General features: G+C 39.8%; 1 protein-coding gene across 7 annotated transcripts; it reads left to right on the forward strand.

Moving 5' to 3' along the window:
- Window positions 1-287: 287 nt before the first annotated feature.
- Window positions 288-27,569, forward strand: LOC132819817 (heterogeneous nuclear ribonucleoprotein Q-like). Of its 7 annotated transcripts, none has more exons than XM_060831633.1 (12): window positions 461-485; window positions 1,285-1,447; window positions 5,718-5,836; window positions 8,395-8,502; window positions 17,106-17,219; window positions 17,505-17,681; window positions 17,765-17,900; window positions 19,082-19,287; window positions 20,240-20,389; window positions 21,001-21,122; window positions 22,057-22,577; window positions 24,501-27,569. In XM_060831633.1, the coding sequence occupies exons 1-12, from the start codon at window positions 474-476 to the stop codon at window positions 24,527-24,529; spliced, it is 1,857 nt and encodes a 618-aa protein (XP_060687616.1). In that variant the 5' UTR covers window positions 461-473; the 3' UTR covers window positions 24,530-27,569. The 7 variants fall into 7 exon arrangements, with proteins under 7 accessions (XP_060687615.1, XP_060687616.1, XP_060687617.1 ...); XM_060831634.1 differs by having other exon boundaries at window positions 22,057-22,562; XM_060831635.1 differs by having other exon boundaries at window positions 22,057-22,562; window positions 24,504-27,569.
- Window positions 27,570-27,765: the final 196 nt, after the last annotated feature.

Consider the following 27,765-nt stretch of genomic DNA (forward strand, 5'->3'; position numbering starts at 1 on the left):
TGGGGAGAGTGCCTCACTACATCTCTGCACAGAATTGGGACTAAAAGGTTCAATGAGATTGGAACTGTCTTTTCATTCCTTACGATGAAAGAACTAAACGGTTTCCAGCTCAAAACGAGCCGGGACTTTTCCATCCTGTCTCATCCTATTCCATAGCGCCCTGTCAATTAGTCGTGGGGGCGTGGCCTCTAGCTTTCTGTACCCAATGGAAAAGATGAAGGAATGGCACCAACGTTGAGGCCGCGCCCATCATTGAATCATTGACGATGTCCTTGCGGGGCAGGTCGGGAGACCCCATCATGAGAACGCGTGAGTGGAGCTTAGGGGCTCTGGGAGGTGCGAGTCGAGCCGCCATTTTGTGGAACGTTGTGTGAGAGGACGGAAAGGGAAAGGTAAGGTGGCTCAACTGACAGGCAGGGATTTGGGGAGCATTAGCCGGCATCGCATCTATCTAACTATCTGGTTTTGCTGCCATGGAGCGACATGTGAGTAGGTATTGTTCCTGTTTGTAACTCGGGGTGGGAGCAGGTTGGTGCCGTGCCCGAAAATCGAGCGGTGTCAGTGAGTCCGTGGGCCGCAGGCACAGCCGGAGCTTCAGTCTGGGTGGATGTGGGCCCGAGGCCTCGAGAGTGAGACCTCTGCCGTGCTGTTTGAGCAGAGTGTGTATTCTGCAAATGGAGAGGGTGGGGATGTTAGTAGTTCCCAGGATTAGTAGCATCAGAGATGCCGGAGTATGGCCTTTGTCTGTGTCACATGGCTGCGGGAAAGCTGGAACCGGCTGGTAGGTTACAGCACTGGGTTCACTTCCTTTTCCCCATCTATGCGACCATCACTGCCGACCTGACCTTTACCTCCGGGACCCTGACCGCTTTGGCGGGGTGGCGATGGTGAAGGAACGATCTGCTTTCCTACACAAATCATTGGGTTGGTTGTATGGTTAAGTTAGCCGGCACCTCCCGCTGTTGCTGCATCCGAGATATGGATTGGTGAACAAATACTCGTTGTCGTGCACCATTAAAGGAGGCGGGAAGGCATGTTTTATTGTCTGTCATTCATCCTTGAAAATGAGAACTGATGCAAGCCCGCTGTCTGGAATGGGAACGATGACTAAAGCTGAGATCATTATATACGGATCTGGCAATATGATTCCCAGCCGGCCTGGTTATGTCTGGCCCTTTTCCGCCCCAAAGACTGAATAATATTAGTGCTGTTAGTTTAAGGCTATTAATTTCTAAAACATTACCGCCCCTGTTTCTGCTTTTATTTATGTGTACACGTGTACAGATGTCCACTGAAGAAATGGCTACCGAGCATATGAATGGAAATGGTACGGAAGAGCCGATGGATACTTCCACTACCGTTGTTCGATCAGAACACTATCAAACTTTACTAAGTGCTGGTTTACCAAAGAAAGTTGCGGACAAGCTAGATGAAATGTATTTAGCAGGTATGGTTGCAAATTATATGAGTACTTTGTACTAAAACTCAGCAATTTAAGTTACCTATTTCAATTTGACATGCATTCTTATGTCCATTTTTGTGTTTGTACAATTTCAATTCAGTAAAAATGGGCTATATCAATGAAAGGACATTAAATATTGCTGCATTTGCATGGATTACAGGAGGTAGTTTGGACTGACTCATCCTGCAAATGATCACCTATTTATAGACAAAGGATATATGCAAGAATAAGGTGACTAGATCAGTAAAATAGCCATCTTTTTTATGGAGTTGATATCATCTAGAGCCAGATTTCACACAGAGATCAAAATGAATACTTTTCTTGAGCAGTTGAAATTCACCATATGATCTTTCAGGCACTGACATTATCTGGTGTGACACTAAGCCATTACAGAGCAGAAAGATCATGATTTGCTTCATTTTGAGTTGGTTCGTTTCAGCTAGAGCCCCCTGAGTCATAAGTTAACTTCAAGCTCTTAAATCACACCAGAAAAGAAAGAACTATAGCTCCTGTTCTTGTTGCTGTTCTGGCAGCTTTGTTACTTACTCTGAAGATGTTAAGAAAGTGTAGCATGTAGTATTTTTCACAATCTTGAAGTCCCAACGTGCTTCATAGACAAAATACTTTTGTACTGTGTCACTGTTGAAGTGTAGACAGATTTGAACTCACAAATTTCTTGTTATTGGAAGAAACTGATTATTGCATGATTTGGTTTAACAATACTAATTGATATTAAAATTGGCCAGGAGAATGTCTGCTGTTCAACCAGTTCATGGGATCATCAACACCTACTGAGGACTTATTTCTGATGGGTTAGTTCTCTGACGCAGCCTGGATTTGCTGCTCAATTCTCATAGGCAAAAGTGAGGACTGCAGATGCTGGAAACTAGAGTTCTATTCCTGATGAAGAGCTTTTGCCCGAAACGCTCCTGCTCCTCACATGCTGCCTGACCCGTGGTTTTCCAGCGCCACTCTGCTCTATTCTCATGTTCACATTTTTAACAGCAGTATTTAGTGTAGGAGTTGTAAATTGCTTTCATCTTGTTAATCCCTAATTCTCAAAACTTAAATGCAGAAGTTCCCTTTCTTTTCATCTTTGAATATTATGAGCCTGTTGCTTTGCTTGAAGGAAAGTTTGAAGAAATATTCCCTTTGAGTCTTCAGCTATAGGTTATTCTGATATTGATGGGAAATGTTCTTCCCCACCATTCTGCTTGAGAAGCTGCCTAGGCTAATGGCTGATATTGGAATTCCCTGAAATTTCTTGAAATTACCTATCTCTGTTCTGCCTTTGTTCTCTTCTGCTGAAACTTATCACTGCTGATTAGCCCGCTCCACTCCAATCTTCTGTTGACTTCCGTGTTAGTTGATATTATGAAGTGTTCTATCCTTCAATTGTTGTCACTCCTACTTGAAATCTCCACCATCACCCATTCTTAAAGAACTGAACTCCACTGCCCTTGCAAACTTCATCCCATCTCCAAGCTGCCTTTCTTATTGCCTTTAGATGTGTTGCTACTTCCCAAATCTATTCTTTTATTTCAATCTTTTGCTTGAATCCTTCCAGTCAGGTTTCTGTTCATAGAAGAGTTCCACAATGGCTCATACTGAAGTCGCAAGTTGATTTCTGTGTAACTGATGAAGTTTAAACTTTATTTCATTGTCCTGACCTATAGTTCTTTTGTACAGTTGGCTACGCTGCCTCCACTGTCATTCTGTTATGTGGGACTTGCTTACATGTTGAATCACTTGCAAAATCTTCTTGCTCCTGCACCATAACCTCTACCGTCCCCCCAAGGATCTAGCTTTGGCCACCCTCATTTCTCATCTGCATACTGCTCCTCAACACTACCATTTGAAGATGCAGGGTAAGTTTTCACATGCAGGTTGATGGCACCCAGCTCCAGCTCACCATCACTTCTCTTGGCTCTTCCAATGCTGAATTATCAGACATGTTATGCAAAGTCTTAGTACTGGATGGAAACAACAGCTCCAGTTCAATATGGGCAGACTGCAGTTGTCTTTGGATTCCACTCCAAACTTTAATCTGCTCATTCTATAGAGGTTTATAAAATTGAGAGTTTAGATCCTTATCTCTAGTGGAATCCAAAACTAAAGGGCATAAGTTTAAAATGAAAGGGGAAAGTTTTTTTTTAAAAAGGGCATCTTTTTCATGCAGAGGGTGGTGTGTGTATGGAATGAGGTGGCGTAGTTGCAACATTTCAAAGGCATCTGGCTGGGTACATGAATTGGATGGATTTAGAGAGATATAGGACTACATTAATTTAAAGTATTTGGTCGGCATGGACGATTTGGATGAAAGGGTATACAGAGGAATCTCAATTATCCAGTATTTGATTATCTGGCAAGATTGCAAAGTCCTGATGCTCTGCTAAATTGTTATCTGGCATTCAATTATCCGGAATTTGATTAACTGAATGAAATACTCCCCACCCTTATTTGTCGGAGAATCAAGGTTCCTCTATTTCCGTGCTGTAAGCTCTGGCTCACCATGACAATGCTCTGCAATTGTACCGGTCTGTTTGTGACCTTGATGTTATGCTTGATCCTATGAATCATTTGCAATCATAGTTTTTGTGTGTGTGTGTGTGTGTGTGTGTGTGTGTGTGTGTGAGAGAGAGAGAGAGTCTTGATTGCACAATCTCCATACAATCAGCTGACATTGTTGTAGTTTGAGCCTATTCCTGAAACTTTGATATATTTGTCCTCTACACGACTAATTTCTGATTGGTGTCCTACATTGTATTCCCTCTCAACTTGAGGCATCCAAGACTATCATAACTTGTGCGACAACTGGTTTGCTGATATGTTTTAACTTTCGGTTTAGCAATATCTTGAGGTTGAAATGCTGATCTAGCTTCCTTGGATTTGTTCATCCCTATTTCTGTGATCTTCTCCATCCCTACACTCCTCTCATGCATGTGCTCCTCTAATTCTGGCATCAGTATGTTCTTATTTGTTGTGGTTCTGTTCGCCGAGCTGGGAATTTGTGTTGCAGACGTTTCGTCCCCTGTCTAGGTAACATCCTCAGTGCTTGGGAGCCTCCTGTGAAGTGCTTCTGTGATGTTTCCTCCGGCATTTATAGTGGTTCGTCTCTGCCGTTTCCGGTTGTCAGTTCCAGCTGTCCGCTGCAGTGGCCGGTATATTGGGTCCAGGTCGATGTGTTTGTTGAATTCACTTTAATGATATGCATGGCATAGCAGAACAACCTATAATGTAATGCCTTGCAGCCATTTCATACTTGAAAGACACTATGTAAATTTAAATTATACTTAAATTGCGTTCTAATCTGTAATATCTCTAGTACATGTAGACAATGTGTCAACAAGATCGTGGCTGGTCATTTGTACTCGCTGTTCTGCCTCTACCCTATAAACCTTGACTCCACTATATTCTGAAAACATGTGTTTTCAGAAATCTTGAATTTATTAAATGACCTAACCTCCACAGCTGTCTGGGAAAGAAAGTTCCAATGATTCACATCCCTCTGAAAAGATTTCTCCCCTTCACCATCTTAAATTGACCAACCCCTTGTCTCGAAACTATCACCTCCATGTTCTAAATTTCTCCAGGTAGAAACATTCTTTCAACAGCTGTCCTGTTGTTTTACTGAGATTGAATCTGATTCATCCAAAGTTTAGGCCCAGTCCATCTCTGAACTGTTTCTAATGCAGCTATCCCCCTTAAGTGACCAAAACCTAACACTGTACCCTTTGTGGTGGTTTTAGTAACGTCCCTGTATGATTGCAACAGAATTGGTTTTTTTTATGTTCCTTTCCCTTGCAATAAAGGCCAGCATTTCATTTGTCTTCCTAAATATTTGATTGCTAACTTTTCAGGAGCCCTGTATTCCGTTTTTAATTCATTTTAAACAACATCTTGCTTTTTTAATCCTTTAAGCTGATGTAAATGTGAGCTTTACAAAAATTGTTAACTTAGATCAGTTAAAGTACAGTCATTGGCTGAAGTACATCAAAATCCTTTTGTATCTGAGCAGAAATAGAATTTTATTCTGGTATTTGTCATTGGTGCAATAAAACTGAGGATAGTGTGTATTGAATTTGGGGTTCCTATGCCATTTTGTGAGTTAAGATTATTTCCAACTTAAATATTTGATAGGATCCTATCCCAAGTAACATTTCTAATTTTTAAAAAAATTTTAAAACTGTTCGATTTCTTTGTATTGCCGAAAGGTTTTTTTGTTAATTGGTGCTTGCTTGGATTTGTTTTGTAGGTTTAGTTTCTCATAGTGATTTAGACGAGAGAGCAATTGATGCATTGAGGGAATTCAATGAAGAGGGTGCATTGTCAGTACTACAACAGTTTAAGGAAAGTGATCTTTCCCATGTTCAGGTAAGAATTGTTATGTAAGTGCAATATTGTATGCAGTTTATGATAATGTGCCATCTAAATTATATAACAGATGCTGTTGAGTTTGAAGTGCCATTAACAATCAGATGCTTAAATAGATCAACTTGCTGCAACTTGAAGTGCGGTGTATTACTTATTAGTTTTATTTATCCTATTTATAAATTCACAGTTGGTCATCTTGTTTTATCTAAAACAGGAGCTTTGAGACGGTGACCTTAACAGCATGAATGCCATTCTTGAAGTTCGTACTTACCATAGTATTTTCATTCCTTTTTTAATTGTATAAGTAGGAAATGGTATGTAAATATACTGTCTCATCTGTGTATAGTTCAATAAGTTTAATAGCAAAATTAAAACATCTGTTGAATCTACTTTATTCTAAATCATGGTGAATTAACAGCTATACCAATGAGACACTTCATATATCTCTTGCAAATCTTATTATTTTGTTTTAATTGAATTTCATGTTCCATTGTTTGATTCATCCTTACACGTGAGAAAACAGTTTCTCGTTCAGTGGAATTAATCAATTCCTTAGCTTAATTTAAAAGTAATTTATATCAGAAATGAGAAGACGTCATTGTGACGCATCATTTTAAATGGTACAGCGGTATTCAGTCGGGAGGGAGTTGCTCTGGGAATCCTCAACACTGATTGTGGACCTGTACGAAATATTAACGCAGGTCAAGCATAGGTTAGGGAGTCTCCTGTCAGCAACCATAATTAATTCCCCCTTCCCAAAGCTTGGACATCAAGGTCACATTTGGTGTAGTGCAGCATCAGAGTGCAATGACCTTGTCATTGGGGTTTAGAGAGAAAATTCTCTGTTTGGAGTCACCCCTTGCATGAGGGATTGTCATCAGTCATTTTATCTTCAGGACATCTCTGTAGGAGTTCTTTGGATGGAGTCCTAGGCCCAGCCATCTTTTATTCAATGGCCTTTCCACCAGAAGGTCATAAATGATTGTGCAGTAATCAGGTTTGGGCTGGCAAGTGGCAAATAACATTCAGATCACAAGTGTCAGGTAATGACTACCTCCAAGAAAAGCTAGCCATTGTCCCATGACATTCAAAGGCACACCCATCACTGAATTTCTTACTATTAACATCTTAAGGGTTAGCACAACCCAAAACTGAACTGGACTGGCAATATAAATAAATAGGCTAGGAATCGTGGAGTGACTAACTCCTTCAGACTCCCAAGTCTATCCACCTTCAAGACACAAGTCAGAAGTGTTTTGGCGTACTCTTCACTTGCTTGATAAGTATACTTAAACAAGCTTGACATAATCCTGAGCAAAACAAAATTGGCATTTGTTCACTCCCTCTTCCACTGGTGCTTAGTAAGAGTAATATGTACCATGTATATGATACACTGCAGGAATTCACCAAGGGACTTTGCACAGCACCTTTCAAACCTGTAACTGCATCTCTCTCAAAGGCAAATTCTCCCCACCGCTCAGTATTCCTGATTTAGAAATATATCATTTATTCTTCACTGTCATTGGGTCAAAATTCTGGGGCTTCCTCCCAAATGATATTTTGGATACACTTACACCAAACGTATAGCTGTGGTCCACAAAGGTAGCTTACTGCTAAAAGTAGCACTGTTCAATATAGTTCCATTTGAATTGGGGTGAGTCAGTGGGGCATGTAATCCCATTGACCTTTTTTGAGAGATTTAATTCCTGCATGCTGACCTTTAGGTGGCTGCACAAGTGCGCATACCTGAATCACCACTGCAGTCCCCAACTTTGTGGTCAAACTCGCCCCTACCCCATCCACCACACGTTCGCTGTGCCGAGGGTGGCAGTCTTTTTCAAGATTGATTGATTCATTTATTCAAACCAAAGCTTGGAGCGTTCCTGTTGCAGAGGTTGGAGTCCCAATGATTCCCATGTACTTCAAAATAATCTTCAAAGTTGCTCCTCTTCAATCAGACCTTATAGTGAGGCTTCGGGGAGTAGCAGAAGTGCTTTTACTTTTAAGAACATATTGTAAATCCCCAGTATCCTTAAACCATTAGAGCTGTTGTTTTAACAGCATTGGCTTTAGCTTTGGATTGAACTTTGAACACCAGCTTTTGGTCTTGAGCAGAAACTGAAGTCCTATTTTTGAAAAAAAAAGGTATGAGTGGGTTGGGTAAGCTTTCGCAACTCTCCAGGGAGTGGGGGCAGGCTACAGTTTGGAGAGTTGAAGTCTGGGCTGGGTCATTGTGATCAGGAGGTTCAGGGAACAGAAGTTTCTGTAAACAGGATTACTAACATGCAGAAGGCACCTGTATTGTAAGTAGCTAAATAAGTTGTTTTTTTGGCTGGCAGGGAACCTATTTCACTTACCAATGTAAAAATGTAGCAATCGAAAATATCTTCGGTTGTAGGGTGCATTGATTTAACACTATTATTTTCTGATGAGGAATGCCCTATGGGATCTCACTGCATTTTTAACATTGTTTATATGGAATAAATGTTTTGCTTACAGTTGTAATTTTCAGGAATGCAGTCACAGCTTTGTGAAGGCTTATGTTTCTTTCTATACAGAATAAAAGTGCCTTTCTATGTGGAGTAATGAAGACTTACAGACAAAGGGAAAAGCAAGGATCTAAAGTAACAGATGCTAATAAAGGTCCAGATGAGACAAAAATTAAGGTAAAATACTAATACTGAGGCAATAGCTCTTGTTATCTGACATTTTTATAATAAATGATTTTGCTTAAGTTAGAGGAAAAGTCTCCAACAGCGTGGTACAACCCACGAACAGACTGTTTTGCCCCAATGTTTGCTGTGATCATGATGCTATTCTAAACTAAACCTATCTATCTGCGCATGGTTCATATCCCTGTATTCCTTGCTGTTCAGTATCTGTCTAAATACCTCTTAAACATTAGCATCTCATCTGTGGGTGGAGAGCGGAAAGAAACTTGACTCAACCACCTCTCGATTTTTGTATACAACTTTCAAGTTTCCCCTCAGTCTCTGACATTCTAGCAAAAACAATCCCAAGTTTGTCCAGCCTCTCGCAGCCAATCCACTACAATTCAGGCAACATCCTAGTAAGCCTCTTTTGCATCCTTTCCAAAGCCTTCCTAAAATGTTGCTAACAGAACTGCGTACAGTTCTAAATGTGAACTAACTAAAGTTTTCTACAGCTGCAATATGGTTTGCTAACTTTTACATTCAATGTTCCAACTGATCTATTGGTCACCTTGATAACTATGTCCATGTGTGTTGCCACTTTCAGGGAGCTACGGACTTGCACCACAAGATTCCTCCATGTCAGTGTTCCTAAGGGTCCTGCTGGTTTTCCTTTCATTTGTCTAAGTTAAACTTCCATCTGTCCTTTCTCCAACCAAGTTTCCAGCCACTCTATATCCAGCTGTATCATAGAACTGTGCAGCATAGGAATGGCCCCTTCGAGCCACAGTGTTGTGATGAATATGATGCCTAATTAAACTAATCCCTTCTGCCTGCCCTTGGTCCATATCCCTCCATTCCTTGCAGTCTTTTTCAAGATTGATTCATTCAAACCAAAACTGTTGCTGTTACTGTTGCAGAGGTCAGAGTCCCAATGGTTCCCATGTACGTCAAGATAAGCATGTGCTTATCTAAAAGTGTCTTGATCTGTCTCTACCACCATCCTGGAGTGTGTACCACACACGTACTACTGTTTCTTAAAAATACAGTAATACCGTTAAAATCTACAGCATCCTGCTAACCTCTTCTGTGTTCTCTCCAGAGCCTCCACACCCATTAATGTGGTGACTAGAATTGAACGCAGTACTCAGTGTGGCCTAACCAGAGCCTTATAAAACTGCAACATTATATCCTGACTCTTGTACTCAGTTCCTCGGCCAATAAAGGCAAGCATGCCATATGCTGCCTTTACCACACTATCTACCTATGTGGCCACGTTCAGGGAGCTATGAACTTCAATCCCAAGGTCCCTGTGTATGTCAATGCTGTTCAGAGTCCTAACATTAACTGATACTTTTCCTTCGCATTTGATCTCCCAAAATGCAGCCCCTCACATTTACATGAATTAAACTCCATCTGCAATTTCTCTGCACATACCTGTGACTGATCTATATCTTGCTTTTTCCTTTGACCACCTTCTACGCTATCCACAACTCCACCGATCAATGTATCGTCTGAAAACTTATTAACTTGCCCGTTTACGTTTTCATCTAAATCATCTATAAATAACACAAGCAGCAGAGGTCCTCGTACGGATTCCTGTGGAACACCTCTAATCACAGACCTCTAGCCTGAAAAGCAACCTTCTGCCACTACCCTTTCCCTTCTATGGGCAAGCCAGTTCTGAGTCCATGTGACCAAGTCACCATGAATCCCATGCATCTTAATCTTCTAGATGAGGCCAACATGAGGAACATTGTTGAAAACCTTAATAAAATCCATTTAGATAACATTCACTACTCAACCCTCATTGACCACCTTTGTCACCTCCTTGGAAAATTCAATTTAGTAAAACATGGCCTACCCTGCACAAAGCCATGCTGACTGTCCCAAATTAGGCTGTACCTTTCCAAATGCGTGTAAATCCTTCCCCTAAGAATTCTCTCCAATAGCTTCCCTAGCACCAATGTAACAACAGTTTCTAATTTCCTGGATTATCTCTATTTCCCTTTTTGAATAGAGGAGCAACTTTAGTTAATCGCCAGTCCTCTGGGACCCCTTTAGTGGCTAATGAGGATACAAAGATCATGGTTAAGGTCCAAGCAATTTCCTTTGCCTCTCTCAGTAACCTTGGGTAGATCCTAAAGGGACCTAGGGACTCAATCCACCTTGATGTTCTTCAAGAGACCCAATGCCACTTCTTTCCGATCTCAAAATACTGTATTGTATTAGCATTCTCCACAGAATCTTCTGTGTCTTCTGGGTGAATACTGATGCTAAGTACTTAAGTGGGATCTCACCCACATTTTCTGCCTCCAAACATAAGTTCTTTATCCTTGAGTGGTCCTACCTTGTATGTAAAGGATGCCTTGATGTTCCTCATGGGCCCTTTGACAATCTTCCTCACTATTCACAACTCTTGTGTTGTCTGCAAATGTACCAATCAGACTACATTTTTTTTTCAAAATATCTATATACAGACAAACAAAAGCTCCCAGCACTGATTATTAACGCTACTGATCACATACCCCCAGTAAGAAAAATAGCCCTCCAGAACTACTACTACTCTTCTCTGACCAAACCAATTGTATGTCAGAAACAAAATCAGAAATAGCTGGTAAAACTCAGCAGTCTTGCAGCATCTATGGAGAGAAAGCAGTGTTAATGTTATTATGCATTTTTGATTTTGATCTATGTTTTGATTAACCTTCCTCACTAATCACTCTGCCACCATTTTTTGTTTTGCCTAACTCTTTCCAATCGAACTGTTTGCCTTTTTATCCAAATAATTTGTGATACCTAAATTATAAAGTTTGTGAGAAGATTTGTAGCTCAGGTGCTCGTTGTGGTTGTGTTCGCTGAGCTGGGAATTTGTGTTGCAGACGTTTCGTCCCCTGTCTAGGTGACATCCTCAGTGCTTAGGAGCCTCCTGTGAAGCGCTTCTGTGATGTTTCCTCCAGCATTTATAGTGGCTTGTCATTGTTGCTTCCGGTTGTCAGTTCCAGCTGTCCGTTACAGTGGTCGGTATATTGGGTCAGATCGATGTGCTTATTGATTGAATCTGTGGATGAATGCTATGCCTCTAGGAATTCCCTGGCTGTTCTGTTTGGCTTGTCCTATAATAGTAGTGTTGTCCCAGTCGAATTCATGTTGCTGATCATCTGCGTGTGTGGCTACTAAGGATAGCTGGTCGTGTCATTTTGTATCTAGTTGGTGACTAGCTATCCTTAGTAACCACACACGCAGATGACCAGCAACATGAATTCGACTGGGACAACACTAGTATAATAGGACAAGCCAAATAAAACAGCCAGGGAATTCCTAGAGGCGTAGCATTCATCCACAGATTCAATCAATAAGCACATCGACCTGGACCCAATATACCGACAGCTGGAACTGACAACCGGAAGCGGCAGCGGCACTTTACAGGAGGCTCCCAAGCACTGAGGATGTCACCTAGACAGGGGACAAAATGTCTGCAACACAAATTTCCCAGCTTGGTGAACACAACCACAACAATCTATATTATAACCAGAGCCCTGATCCTTGCAGAACACCACTGGTCACTGACCTTCAGTCAGAATAATACCCTTCTGTTTTATGACCAAACGCACTGCAACAACATTGTTCCATGATCTGCTTACAAAACTGATTTTCTATCTCTGCTGGCTGTTAAATAATATAGAGATCTATACTATAATCCTATTGTAACAATTGCACACTTGTTTGTTCCTGAGATTTTCTGTAATGGCCTTGCTGGAAGAGCCCTCCAAGGTGTCCTGAGTGCAACTATGATATTTTTCTTAATGAGTAATGCCATCTTTTGCAAACTTATTTTACCGTATGCTAAGAAAATTGATTCTAGCTGCAAAATGGATTCACAGATACTAATAGTTCTTACTCATTTGAGGGGGTGTTGCTGAACAAAGAGACCTTGGAGTGCAGGTTCATAGCTCCTTGACAGTAGAATCACTGGTAGATAGGATAGTGAAGGAAGTCTTTGGTACGGTTCCTTTAATGGTCAGAGCATTGAGTACAAGAGTTGGGAGATCATATTGTGGCTGTTAGGCCACTTTTTGAATATTGCGTGCAATTCTGGTCTCCTTCCTATTGGCAGGCTGTGAAACTTGAAAGGGTTCAGAAAAGGTTTACAAGGTTGGAGGATTTGAGCCATAGAGAGAGCTTGGAGGATTTGAACCATAGAGAGAGGTTGAATAGACTGGGGTGGTTTTCCCTAGAATGTTGAAGACTGAGGGGTGACCTTAGAGGTTTGTGAAAACATGAGGGGCACGCATAGGATAAATATACATATCTTTCCCCTGGGGTGGGGGAGTCCAGAACCAGATGGCATAGATTTAAGGTGAGGGGGAAAGGTATGAGACCTCAGGGGCAACTTTTTCACGCAGAGGGTGGTATGTGTATGGAATGAGCTGTCAGAGGAAGTCATGGAGGTTAGTACAATTGCAACATTTTCAAAGGCAACTGGATAGGTTTATGAATAAGAAGGGTTTGGACGGATATGGGCTGGGTACTGGCAAGTAGGACTAGATTGGTGGACTATGATCGGCATGGACGAGTTGGACTGAGGAGTCTGTTTCTGTGCTGTACATCTGACTCTGACTTGTGAAGCTCAGTTGACCTGACAGGGGTGCCCTATCTACAGTCCATGACACGCACGTGGGCTACCACAGCAATTCACATGACTGAATGGCTCCATTTGAAATTCAGTTACTCGTTTTGCAGAGGGCTGCTCCTCCAGTCGGAGGTAGTTTTCTCTCCCATGTCTGCTGTTGCAGGATCACTGGTTAGTCTGTCAGCAGAAATGAGAGTGAGAACTGGTCTGAGTGTGGAAGATCATGAGGCCATGAACATTATGAAGTCTGTAATAGGTTCTGGGAAAGACAGTTTTTGCTTTCATTTTCAAATCTCCAACAACTGCAGTACTTCACAGAATCTGACTGAGGTTCAGCTTCTTGTTGTGGGCAGACTGGACTGCAAATGCAATCAGGGGAGTTCAGGGACTGGACAAGCTTGATAGCCTGCGTGGGTCACCCCTTCTCCACTGAAAGCTCCGTTGCTGCTTATCTGAGAGTTTCAGGCCAATGTGTCTGCACTCAGTTAAAGGGTGACAATTTTTGGTGGACTGCTTCAGAAGAGATAGTCAACATGGCTTTGTCAAGGGCAGGTCGTGTCTCACAAATTTCATTGAGTTTTTTGAGAAGGTGACCAAGCATGTAGATGAGGGTAGAGCAGTTGATGTGGTATACATGAACTTCAGTAAAGCCTTTGATAAGGTTCCATGTGGTAGGCTTATGGAGAAAATGCAGAGACATGGAATTGAGGGTGATTTAGCAGTTTGGGTTGGAAACTGGCTTTCTGGTGGTTGATGGAAGATATTCAGTCTGGTGTCCAGTTATTAGTGATGTGCCACAAGGATCTGTTTTGGGACCACTGCTGTTTGTCATTTTTATAAATGACTTAGACACAGGCATAGGTGGATGGATTAGTAACTTTGCAGATGACACTAAAGTTGATGGAGTAGTGGACAGTTTGGAAGAATGTTACAGGTTGCAGGGGGACTTGGATAAAGTGCAGAATTTACTTGAGGGGTGGCAAATGGAGTTCAATGCAGCTAAATGTGAGGTGATGCACTTTGGGAAGAATAACAGGACGGCAGAGTTCTGGGTCACTGGAAAGATTCTTGGTAGTGTGGATGTGCAGAAGGATCTTGGAGTTCATGTGCATCGATCCCTGAAAGTTGCCACCCAGGTGGATAGTGCTGTGAAGAAGGCACTAAACGGTGTTAGGTTTTATTGGTTAGCGGGATTGATTAGATTACTTAGTGTAGAAACAGGCCCTTCAGCCCAACAAGTCCACACCGACCCGCTGAAGCGCAACCCGCCCATACCCCTACATTTACCCCTTACCTAACACTACAGGCAATTTAGCATGGCCAATTCACCTGACCCGCACATCTTTGGACTGTGGGAGGAAACCGGAGCACCCGGAGGAAACCCACGCAGACACAGGGAGAACGTGCAAACTCCACACAGTCCGTCGCCTGAGGCGGGAATTGAACCAGGGTCTCTGGCACTGTGAGGCAACAGTGCTGACCACTGTGCCACCGTGCTGCCCACTAAGTTCCAGAATAGCAATATCTTGCTGCAACTATACAAAACGCTGGTGCGGCCACACTTGGAATATTGCCAGGAGATTTACCAGGATGTTGCCTGGTGTGGAGGGAAGGTCTTATGAGGAAAGGCTGAGAGATGTAGGTCTGTTCTTCAAAGTTTGTGAGAAGATTTGTAGCTTGGGTGCTTGTTGTTGTGGTTCTGTTCGCCGAACTAGGAATGGGAATTGGTTGTCCTTTTCTTCCTCTCTAGTGAATCTGATTTCTCTGTGTGGCATTGATGATCTGGTGTGTGTTTTCTATTTCTGTGTTTTTAATGTTGGTCTGTTTTTGGGTCTCTTCTCATTGGAAAGAAGAAGGCTAAGAGGGGATTTGATAGAGACATACAAGATAATCAGAGGATTAGATAGGGTTGATAGTGATATACGTTTTCCTAAGATGATGACGTCAGCTTGTACGAGAGGGCATAACTACACATTGAGGGGTGATAGATTTAAGAGAGATGTCAGAGGAATGTTCTTTATGCAGAGAGTGGTAAGGACGTGCAATGCCCTACCTGCTAATGTAGTCAACTTAGCCACACTGGGGAGATTTGAACAATCCTTAGATAAGCACACGGATGATTTTGGGATAGTGTAGGGGGACGAGCTGAGAATAGTTCACAGGTCGGTGCAACATAAGAGGGCTGTATTGTTCGATGTTCTGAGATGTAAAGTTTGTACAAGTGTTTGACTCGCATTTGGGAAAGGATTTTGCTGCCTTTAGACTCTGCGTGCTGAGGAAACTTGAAATGCTCAAACTGGTGCTGTTGGTCAGGAGTGAGCTATCTTAATAATGAACCAAATTGCTATTAATAAATTGCGAATAATTACAAAACAGGATTTTTAAAAAAATCTGCAGAACTTTGTAATGATGCTTCCCTGACGCATTCAGTGTTTTAGTTCAGGGTCATACTGAAATTTTGTGCTCCTTTTAAAAAATTTAATCTTCAAATCTAGATGGTTCGGTTTGGAAGTATGGGTGTTCTTTTAAATTAGTTCTAAATTAGTAATGAGATTGAAGATGGGTGGTTCCTTTTTAAAACATTCTTGTCAGTTATTTTCCTAATATCTAAGATGTTGATACTATGGCATCATAAAAAGAGGCTGTTTGGCATTCGCATCTCTGGAAGAACAATCTAGTTCTGCTTCCCTGCAAGCTGGAGCTGTTTCTTTTTATTTCCTCTGTTCAGATATCCTCAAGATTTTGTTTCTCCATCAAAAGTGTTCTTGATTTCCTCCTTTAAGGTGAGCACCAGCTTCTCCAGTCTGTATCAGTCCATGGAACTAAAGGTTTCTTGCTCTTGGGTTCTTGAAATTAGATGCTGCACTAATTGAAGACTAGCCAGTATCTTTCAAAGGCTCACCTACTTTGTTGGATTTGTGCTATATCCTCTTATGAATATTGTTCATTTCTTGCATGTTTTTCATAACGTTCTCAACTTCCCTGTCTTTTGTTAACGATTTGTACAAATACGCCTCCTGTTTCTGTTCTTGCATCCTTCCTTCAGCATTGTAATCTTTATGGATTGCATTGCCTGTCCTTCATATTTGTTTCTTACATTTCATCTGTCGGCTTGATCCATTTCTCAAGCTTATCAACACCTGATCAGAGTGTTCTTGGTTCTGTGGGCATTTGTTTCCTTCTGGTGGTTCTTCTAGATTTCAATAGCAGGATGTTTTAAAACCTTAAGCAATGAAGAGGAGGAGTGGGCCAATTGGCTCATTGAGCCTACTGCACCATCTGATACAATCAAGTCCATGGCTGCAGCCCCTTGACTCCTTGTTGCTTAAAACTCTGCCTTGAGGTTGAGTCACTGAATATATTCAGCAGGTCTCTGGAAGGGAATTCTTAAGACTAACCACACAGAAAAGCTTCCTTCCATCTCCCTTGAAGGGCAACTCCTTATTTTGAACTCTGTCCCCAGTTCTGGGTTCCAACTGAAGTATGCACTTAAACGAAGACTGTAGGAAATGTTGTCTTTTAACCATATCACCTATCATTCTCCTAAGCTTCAATAGGTACAAGCCAAATTGACTTTTCCTCAAAAATACCATTCTTTTTATCCTAGGACTCTTATTTCTATGAACTACAGTGCCGGTACGTCCCTCCTTGAGGCCATAACTTCACAACATTCCAACTAGGTCTCACTCGTGCTTTGTTCAGTTTGACCTAGGATTATAATTGAATTCAATTATAATCCAAAATATCCATGTAGTAAGGGTTGGAGCAAAGTAACCTGGTAAACTGAAAGTGATTAAACCATTGATACCAACTGAGGACTTGACTTGTCGGTAGAGAATTGTATGTAAACCTGTCATCTGCCTCTGTTTAAAGTTTGGCGGTTTTCTCAATTAAGCTTGGCAGGTCTGTGTTCCTTATTTTTCAGATTTTTTTGAATGAATTATGTATGGTGGTTTTGGATGCTTGAACCTGTTTGTTTTCTTAGGCCCTCTTGGAAAGAACAGGATATACACTTGATGTCACTACAGGGCAGAGGAAATATGGTGGTCCTCCTCCACCTACGACGCATTCAGGTCCTCAACCTAACATTGGTACTGAGGTAAGCAACATTGACTAATAAATATAGGAGAGATCTTCAATCTTGGGTGGGGGCAGAAAAAAATATCAGTAGTGATAAACTTAAAAGTACAGCATGTGTAGACATTAACTTGTTAGGTTAACCAGGTAAGAGCATTTCAAGTGCTATTTCGATGTCTGCTCAGCCACATGTTTGTTAACCATGTGAACAGAGCATATAGTTCTTTTGTGTTGACCATCAGTTTTCTTTAACCATGAAAACAAAGTTCCCTTTATGAATGCTTTAACATTGATCCAATTTTACCAGATATTTGTAGGCAAAATACCACGGGATCTCTTCGAAGATGAACTTGTCCCTCTGTTTGAGAAAGCTGGTCCAATATGGGATTTGCGTCTGATGATGGATCCTCTAACTGGCTTAAATCGAGGGTATGCTTTTGTGACCTTTTGCTCCAAAGAAGCAGCACAGGAAGCAGTCAAATTGGTAAGATTCTGTGGTGCATACACATAGTATATCTATTCGCTTAAGTAGGATTCATAAACTAACTCTTTTATCAATTTTGTCAGTGTGATAACCATGAAATTCGGCCTGGTAAACACATTGGTGTTTGCATTTCTGTGGCAAACAACAGACTTTTCGTTGGATCCATTCCAAAAAGCAAGACAAAGGAGCAGATTATGGAAGAATTTGGTAAAGTTACAGGTAAAATTGCATCACTTGCCTCATCACATTATCCCAGTTGATGCATACTGCCTATTTGATAGCTCCATGAATAGGTGCAATCCAACACAATTATCGCTACTTTCCAATATGATCAAGGCAGTTAAATTGCTTGAACCTCAGATGAGTGGGATACATTTGACATCACATTCTACTGTTCTGATGCACAGTTCATTTCCAAAGTAGTCAGTTTTTATTGCTGACTGAAGAAGCTGAAGTCTGGTTGCACTGTGGCAAAATGTTCCCTTGAACATTGATAAATGCCTATGTTGGTCTTAGCTGTTGGTATGATATAACTGATATTCCCTTTTTAAAAAAAAAAGATTTGTATGTTTTCCTCGTAGTTGTTTCTTTGCTGTGTTCCAGGAAGATGATAAAATCCCTCTAGTAGGTTGATTTGGACTTCTAATTAGTCACTAATTCTGCCATCTGCCCTAATTATGCTGCTTGTCACTAGATGTTTAGGAGACCTCCTGTTGATCTTAGTCTAGGTAAGGGACTTGTGTAGATTCTTTCTCCATCATCTCACACTGGTATAATGTGATTCTCCTTTAAATCATGCTCCTTTGAACTTGAATTGTAATTGTCAATGATGAATGTGGGCTAAATGTTGGTGGAGCTGAAGAATCATTGCCCAGTTCATCAGATCATGATTGGATCTTGTCCTAATCTCCCCTGATGTTTGCTTTCTGTGGCCCTATTCTCTTTTTAAAACCTTCACAGTTATACTATGTTACTTTTGGATTGATGGTGTTACAGTGGTCTGTTGGGTTTCCTTTAGTACTCGTTCACATCAAATTTTGGGCACGTTCCGTTTGCCTTGACAGTGGACGAAAATTTGCTTCTTGCAGAGAAATGCTAAGTTTCGGCCATCCATTTCTGTTCTGTCCACTTTCATCCTCCTTACATACCAAACTGTAAGCAAATTGCTTCTGTAGATTTTTTTTGAGGGAGAGAGGATTTTTGTGACCATTTCCCATGTATCTGAGTAATGTTTTTAAAACTGAATGATCTTTCTTCCATACTTAATTTTTGTTTACATAGGTGCTCATGCTTTACTGAGAGACGTACAAAAGAAACTACAGCAACTAGATAAATGTATAAAAATAAACCTGTGGAATTTTTTTTTTGATATGTCCTATCCTGTTAATTTATTTTGGCAGAGGGACTCACAGATGTGATACTGTATCACCAACCAGATGACAAGAAGAAGAATAGGGGTTTCTGTTTCTTGGAATTTGAAGATCATAAGTCTGCTGCCCAGGCCAGACGCAGACTTATGAGTGGAAAAGTGAAAGTCTGGGGCAATGTTGTAACAGTGGAATGGGCAGATCCTATTGAGGATCCTGATCCAGAGGTCATGTCAAAGGTATTTAACCTTGAACATTGTGATTAACGTGCTACATCGCACTTAAAGTAATCTGCTCGATGAACGTCAATTTTGGAGGTGACAGGCTTCTTTGTTCCCACTACAATTCATTCATGGAGTCCTGCTATCGCCTCTAATAGCAGTAAATGTTCCCTTCCTGACCTCGGGTGCTGACAGCATCTTCGTGGTCTGAATTTTGACCCAGTTCTGTTGGGCTTGCTACATTTGGCTACTTAACAGATGAGAGACTGACTGTTCTGCAGTCAGTTTTTTGTTCTGGTTCTCCAAGTACCCACAATCTACCAAACATATTTGTGGCATTATAAAAAACTGCTGCCTTGATGGATGCACCTCCAACCATATTTGAGAATCTTAGCACCATCCAGGATGGAAAGATCTCTTTGATTTAGCACCTTTTCTGTTAGCCTAAACATACCCTCGTTTGTAGGCTTTAATCTTCATGAAAAGAATACATGAAAGTAGCTTGTTTATTCAGTAGGATCATTCAAGCATCCTCACAAAAGGAGGTGTAGAACTGATTCCTTGAGTAGTAGTCAAGTACGTGTCCCTCTCTGAATCCTAAATTGAAATAAGTATCGCTATCCCTTCATTGGTGCAAAATCTTGGACTCCTTAACTAACACCATTGTGCAGTTATCTTTGCTGTACTTAGTCTATAATGTTGCAACAAATGCAGCCGAACCACCATCATAACAGCACCTAGAAGTGGGTGTTGCAGATTTGCCTTGGTGGTGGTAGCCAAATTCTGAAGTGAACAATTTAGAACAAAATTACAAATGCGGAACTGCTAGAATTCAACACTGCTTCCACATTGAGCTGCAACTATTTCACTGAACTGTGAACAATAGTTTTTCGTTGTTGTAGTTGAATGATATTTAGAAGTTTGATGCCAGTAGTTGGACATCACATTTAAATGTATTTTCTCACTGCAGGTAAAGGTGTTATTTGTTCGTAACTTGGCCAGTTCAGTAACAGAAGAATTACTAGAAAAAACCTTCAGCCAGTTTGGCAAGTTGGAACGGGTAAAGAAGCTGAAAGATTATGCATTCATTCACTTTGATGAAAGAGATGGTGCAGTTAAGGTAAAAATTCTGCAGAACATTCTGCTTTCAGATTTCGGAGTGAGATGTAGCATTGCATATGTAATTTCAAGTAAATTACAAGTTTTGAGTGCTGTAATCTGATGAAAAATTCTTTTTCATCATCTTTCGACTGATTAAGACATTGATGGATAATTAATTTGCTGAGATCACGTACAGTATGCTTTTATAGGTGGCTTTTGAGGGTATGCTAGCTGTGAAGATGGATAGGCAATCAATTGCATCCAGTTTATCAATGCACCTATTTAATTTTTTCATTCCCTTGGTACTTAGTAATTTATTTTTGAAGTGGTTACTCTTGAACACTGCTTGTGGATTTAGTTTTGTTGGGTATTTAAAAAATCTGAATGGCATGTACTTTTGACATTAAAACCTATTCAGCATCAGCTTTAGTTGATGGATGTTTTGTCATATGACATTTGGCTTGCCTGTGTACACATTTGCTGGAATTCAGTATAACACAATGATACAGTTTTTGTTTGTGGCATTCAAACTGTTGCAACCAAAGATATCCTGTAATGGTGACATTTTCTAATTGATGTACAAAGACTGTTTTAGAGTGCAATCATTTACCTGTTTCTTCTCCATGACAGGCCATGGATGAAATGAATGGGAAGTATTTAGAGGGTGAAAATATTGAAATTGTTCTTGCTAAACCACCAGACAAGAAGAAAAAGGAACGGCAGGCACAAAGACAGGCTGCTCGATCTCAACCGTGAGTGCATTTAACTTTTTGTGCTTATAGTTCAGACATTCATTACAAGTATGATTTACAAAATGTAAGTGATCCTTTGAGTGGTGGGGAAGAGGATTCCATTCAAGATGATGGTGCTTTTCAGTATGAATGGATTCTGGACCAAATCTAGATTTTTGCATGGGGTTGGGGGTAGGTGGAACTCCATGAGGTTGATCCTAATGGACATTAAGTAGGTGGTGTGTCAGAAGCTCTGCGTCTTTTAATGATGGTCATTTTTCACAGTATATCCTTTTGTATAGTCATGAAGTGTTAATGGGCCTCAAAGGTGCAGCAGTACTATCCCTTCCCTTTGTGAACCTGTTGCATTTCACCTACTAATTGTTGAAAATGGAAGCTGCATGTTGAGGATTGAAACGGTTTCCTTTTGAGCCCATTATGTTGTCCTTGGTTAAGGTATACCTTTTGTAATAAATAAAAGGTACTTAAAACTGGTACATTTCTCATTTAAGATACGAAGTACAGTTGACATCAAGTATTCATCTCTCCAATTCCAACACCAAATCTCTCTAAATGAGATTGCCGTGAGCTTATTCAGCTATTATTCAAGTCTGTTATGCCATTTAGTTAGATCATCTCAAATAATTTCTTTTACTCTCCAGGACCTCTGAGTTGAGGGGTGGGGAAATATCAGCTGGTCTGAGATGATTATATCCTTTTCTTTTCAGCTATGTAGGTCCTCAAAGGAATGTAGTCAGGGCAAAACTAGTTTTGTTCTGGTGAATCTGCTGTATTGCTTCTCAATGTCTTTTATCTTAAGTGTGATACCTGAAACTGAATGGAGTATTCCAGTAGAGTCTGAGAGATCTCTGATTTTAATTTTGAAAAGAATCGCTTAACAGTGTAACTACATTTATGGGCTTGAGTTCAAATTATAAACTTTCTTTAATTCCAGGTATGAGGATTATTACTACTACCCTCCTCCTCGCATGCCCCCTCCGACACGAGGCAGAGGACGTGGAGCCAGAGGAGGTTACAGCTATCCTCTAGATTACTATAGTTATGAAGATTATGATTATTATTGCTATGATTACCATGATTATCGTGGAGGATATGAAGATCCATACTATGGCTATGATGATTATCAGACAACTACTAGAGGAAGAGGTGGCAGAAGTGGAAGAGGTGCCCCTCTTGCCAGGGTTCGTGGAGTTCCCCAACCACGTGGAAGATCTGGATTCACACCGCGTGGTCAAATGGCAGGGAGAGGTGCTCGTGGTGCAAGAGGGGGTGCCCAGGTGCAGCAGAGAGGCCGCGGGGTACGTGGTGTGAGGGGTGGCCGCGGTGGAAATGTAGGAGGCAAACGAAAAGCTGATGGGTACAACCAGCCAGATTCGAAGCGGCGCCAGACCAATAATCAGAACTGGGGCTCCCAACCTATTGCTCAGCAACCGCTCCAAGGTGGTGATTATTCTGGTAACTATGGTTACAAATCTGAGAACAACCAGGAGTTTTATCAGGATACTTATGGGCAACAGTGGAAATAGACCATTAGGGGTTCAGTTAATGTGACTGATAGGTTATCCGAACTGACTTTTGAAATGCAGATTAGCCTTTAATCTGATTGGCTGCCGCTTGCTAATTGGTGACATCTGGCAAGAATCCTTATTGCAGATGTGTATATATTTTTACTAAACCATTCACTTGGGACTTCACTGCATAGTCTGCAATGATTCCACTTGACTGTGGGAAAGGCTTTATTTTGGTGTTTTTTTTTGAAATTCGGCTGTTTTGATAAAGGCATTCCATCATTCTGTTAGAAGAAGATGGACATAATTCATCATGGTTTTGCCAAAAAATGTTTTTAGAAATCTGGCTCATAACTAAACATAATCTCATATTTGGCTTTGTGTATGTACATTACTGGTAGTTCTGTTTCCGTGGCTTTTAAAGTTAATGCGTAATTTGCAAAATTAGCTTGTTGCTTTTTTCCAGAATTTCTTGTATTTGAAGTAACTGAAGAAGCTGTATGTTACTAACTTGCATTACCAAGAGTGGGCAAGTTAAATAAATTTGTTTGTTGTTGACTGATATTTCAAAATTACTACCAGTTATTTAGTTTGGCTATTCCAGAAGTGACACTTTGTCAAGTTCATTCTTGTATTCTCTATCTACTGTCAATGTCTATTTCAATAAAATTTCAAAATTCTACCAAACTACATGAATTTTAACTAAATTCCATTTTGTTGCATAAATTTTCCTTTTGACAAATTTTTTCCAACCTTGCAAAAAAGTTATCCAAATTTTCCAAAGAATTCATAATGGAAAACCTTGGTCAGAATGGTTGAATTACAGAATGAAAGACTTAGGCGTGTGTTCATGTCTGCACGATTTAGGTAATTGAATGGACTGCTTATATTTATGAATGATAATTAAAAGTGAGACATTAGCTTGTTTAAAAACAAAATCCAAGAGTGAATTCCCTAACCCCTTGGCTTCCCTTCTGCAAGGCTTCCAGTTTCCTTGCAATGTAGTTTTAGTTTAGGTTGATTTAACAATGATTGATTGAACATTCAGGTTTCTGTCTCACTTGCTGCATTGCTGTTTTGGGTTCTTGAACCTGAATCTAATATGCACTGCTGTCTGTGCCATGAAAGTACTCTGGGGATAAAACCATAATATTTTAATAATTTAATAAAGATCTTTGTGATTTTTTTATTATTAATTTAATTGGTGCTAACGTTTCTTCATAGGGATATATTTATGAAAAAAACCTCAAATGCATTTCTAAATCTCCAATCATAAATTAACAGCCTATAATTTTCAGCACTAAATGCTGTCCATTGTTTGCTTAATTTCTAAAATGCTTATTTGCCTAATGAAATTATTGAAGTTTGTTTAACTGAATTGCTCAAACATGTCACTTTGATTCTAAATTCTGGTGATAGTAGGAGTGTACCATTTCTTAGCTCAATCCTAAATGAACTGCACTGCTAATTAATTTTGCTCATAATTTATGCACTTTAAAATCCATTTGAATAAAATTCTGCTTCAAATTGTTCTTGTTGCTTTAAACTATCAATTACATTGCATACATTGAATGCCACGGGTTTTATGTCCACTGCTGTAAGTAAATTGTTGAAAAATGACTAGGTATTTTTAATAAATTGGAACCTAATTAAGTGAAATGATACACTCCTTGGTTTTAAGTTGCACTCAAATGTAATTGCTTGATCTGTCGTATTAAATTTTGATACTGAAATGCAGGAAAATTTGATCTTTGCATAAATAAGAGCAATGTGCTTTAAAAACAGTGCCATGTGTCAGCCTTTTTTCTCTTTCTAAAACGGGTTTAGTATTGGATCCTAATTTAATGGCTTCCTTTTGTTGCCTGGCTAGCAGGAAAACGAGGTCGAGGCCGGTCCTGACCTGTTTTGATGACGACTGACTTACTATGTGGAGGTTACACTGGAAGCTGCTAATGGAGATGATGGTAAGATTCCAGACCATGACGCCAAATGGAGAGCGGGAACAGCCAAGGAAATGAAGAGCTTCAAATCTAAACATATATGGACTATAATTTTTAAATTTTGTATAGCCAATGTACCTTTTTGTAATGTACAGAGGTAGTGGTGGGTGATGACGTTGGAAGTTTGAGAAGCAATTTCATAATGTTCATAGGATTCACATGATGCCAGACTGCTCAGAAGACTTAAAACTGTGCACAATCACATTCAAGCTCAACTGATTGTAGTACTATATTGTTATTGCTCATCACTACCTCAAACATTCTGTAAGTCATTATTCTGAAGAAGCGAACTACTTGCAGATGGAAGTGTAATCGCCAAAATATCAGGTAGTCGAGCATTCCAGAAAAATGGTTCTTTTCTGAACCCATCTTTTTTTTAAAGAAAGGGTTGGTTGACTACCTCAGTAGCCGAGGATTAAACTACCCTGTGTACTGTAAATAGAGAACTGTAAGACAAAAACAAGGCTTGTTTGCTACATTTGTCCACAAAGGAAAAGGACCCTTTTGTATCTTATTTCTAGTCTGGATTTTCTTTTGTTAACTCTGGCTAATGTGGGGTGTATGAAGTTATTGTTTGACCCTTTCATTCTTACAAATGACCAGAAACAAGTCTTGCTTTTGTCTCTATTAAACTGAAATTGCTGTCTTGCCTTTTCAGATATTATAGTTAGCCTTAGGTTGTATGATAGTTGAAAGGAGATGTTACTTTTGTAAGTAATAAGATGTTGAGAATTGAAAATTCAATTTGACTGCAAACTATAAATTCTGAAATAAAGTACAATATCCCTTTTGATGGTTTTGTGTAGGTTAGTCCTAATTGCACATATCTTTGTGTTCTAATGAAGTTGATGTAAATTGCATTCTCCAATCCACTTTTTGGATTTGATGTAAAACTGAACTAAGCACACATTGTTTATAAGGTATCCTTCGAAGTGGCACCTTCTTGCTTTGTATGTCTCAAGTGTCCAAACTGCATTTCCTAGAAATTTTTCAATTTCTATTCCTTGGTTCCTAAAATTGTATAATGCCATGCCACATTGGTATTAACACCAAATAGATCAAAATTTGATGTTTATCTTCAAAACTAGATGCAAATCTACAGCCAATGTTGCAAATTGAAAATTATAACTATTTACTAGTGTTAGAAGTTGATGGATAAATTAGGGTGTTTCCTTTCAGCATATTTAAAAGGGGTGAACAAGTTGAAAGACTTAAGAATATCACGCTATCATACTTTTAGAACATTTAATTTTCTTGAACCTGTAGCAAGCTACTAGGATATGTTTTTAGTAAGTGTTCATAATTCATAGTACTACTTCTGTAGTCTTCCCTTAGTCCATTTGCATTTAATAAATTTGTAAAAAAAAGTTGTACTATAAGATTTTAAATTGGATAGCTGGGTTAACACTATTACAGGTGTTAATTTGGGTGGGTGACAATAGGTGCAGGAGTAGGCCATTCTGCCCTTTGAGTCTGCACCACCGTTCAGTATGATCATGGCTGATCATCCTTAATCAGTATCCTGTTCCTGCCTTATCTCCATTACCCTTGATTCCACTATCCTTGAGAGCTCTATCCAACTCTTTCTTATATGAATCCAGAAACTGGGCCTCCACAGCCCTCTGGGGCAGGGCATTCCACACAGCCACCACTCTCTGGGTGAAGAGATTTCTCCTCATCTCTTTCCTGGATTTGGTTTTGAATATACTATAGTGTTATAGTGTCAAGTTTTTAATTCCAGTTTGAATATTTGACATGTAACCTAAAGTAATAGTAAAATAGTATTAAAAACTGAGGTTGTCTCAAGTTACTGAACCACAGAAGGTTCCAGTTTAATCTGTATTCAGTTCTGGGTTAGTTGATTTCAGTTGGAGGTACAGTTGTTCTTGCTATGCCCCTAAATTAAGGATAGAAAATAAGTCAAAAACTTGCCTTGCTACCCCAGCAATTTTGTTGGGAAGTGCACGAATCTCTCTCTGTTTAAAAGGAATATTAGCATTTCACACGAAGGTTCCCTGCATGAATACTTATCACGCATTTAAGATGAAGATTACAGATTTGCACCCAAAGGGATTGATGTAGAGGATGAGAAAACTTTTTAGGTGTAGATTTTTAAAATAACATCCTTACCACAAAAATCAGATATTTGTGAAAGGTTGTATTTGATATTGGTCCTACCATGTCTATAATGATCAGTACTGTTGCATTTTACCCAGAGCAGTGCTTGTCTGTATTCCAATCTGTTTCAAAATGTAATGCTTGTACCCCTTAAATTAAGTTGATTTCAGTTGGAGGTACAGTTGTTCTTGCTATGCCCCTAAATTAAGGATAGATAATCATGTTATCCTGTTGATATATAACAGACATTGTGGGTTTAATGTCTTTGTTTTGGTAGTGAAGCTGTGTGGGGTGCAAGGATGTACCAGTAATTGCATGGTCATGTGAGCATGGTTTCCTACCTTAAATATTTGTCCATGTTTTCTGTAAACTTAATTGTGGATCAGGCTTAAATGGATACAGGCCAAGAAAATTGAACAAATATCTAGGTCAAGATGAGGAATAGAAGGCTAAGATATGTGAAAGTTTTAAAATTTAAATCTCTCATTAAAAAGGGATATTGTAACTTTGAAATATATACCATACTTTGCAAATAGACGAAAGATTAAAACATGAATGCAACTAAAGAAAACATCGAGGAAAAAGTTGCTGGTTTTCTGTTTAGTGTGATTTCAATTTAAAACTATCTGATCAATCATTGCTTTCATCCACTCATAGAAACTGGAGATGTTACTTGCCCTTTTTAAGGAACTTACTGCTAAATACAGCAAGATTTCATTGGCATTGACCATCATTGTTCATTCCTGCAGATAAACATTGTTTTATACTGTAAGCTGGAGGTGAGTGTAACTTATTTTTGTAATAAAGATTTTGATTTTTAACTGTCTTTCCAATGGAGGTTTTCTTTTGCAGATAGAGTTCCAGTGTTCAAAAGGGTCCAGTATTCAGAAAATCAAACATTTCTTTAGGTTTGTATGGGTTCATCAAAACAGGTCGACAGTGAAGTAGCTAAAAGGCAACTTAGAATGTTGACTCCCTCACTGTGCTTTAGAAAATGATTTTAATACAAGGGAAGTT

The sequence above is a fragment of the Hemiscyllium ocellatum genome, chromosome 10, assembly GCF_020745735.1.
Source record: "Hemiscyllium ocellatum isolate sHemOce1 chromosome 10, sHemOce1.pat.X.cur, whole genome shotgun sequence".
Lineage (NCBI taxonomy): Eukaryota > Metazoa > Chordata > Chondrichthyes > Orectolobiformes > Hemiscylliidae > Hemiscyllium > Hemiscyllium ocellatum.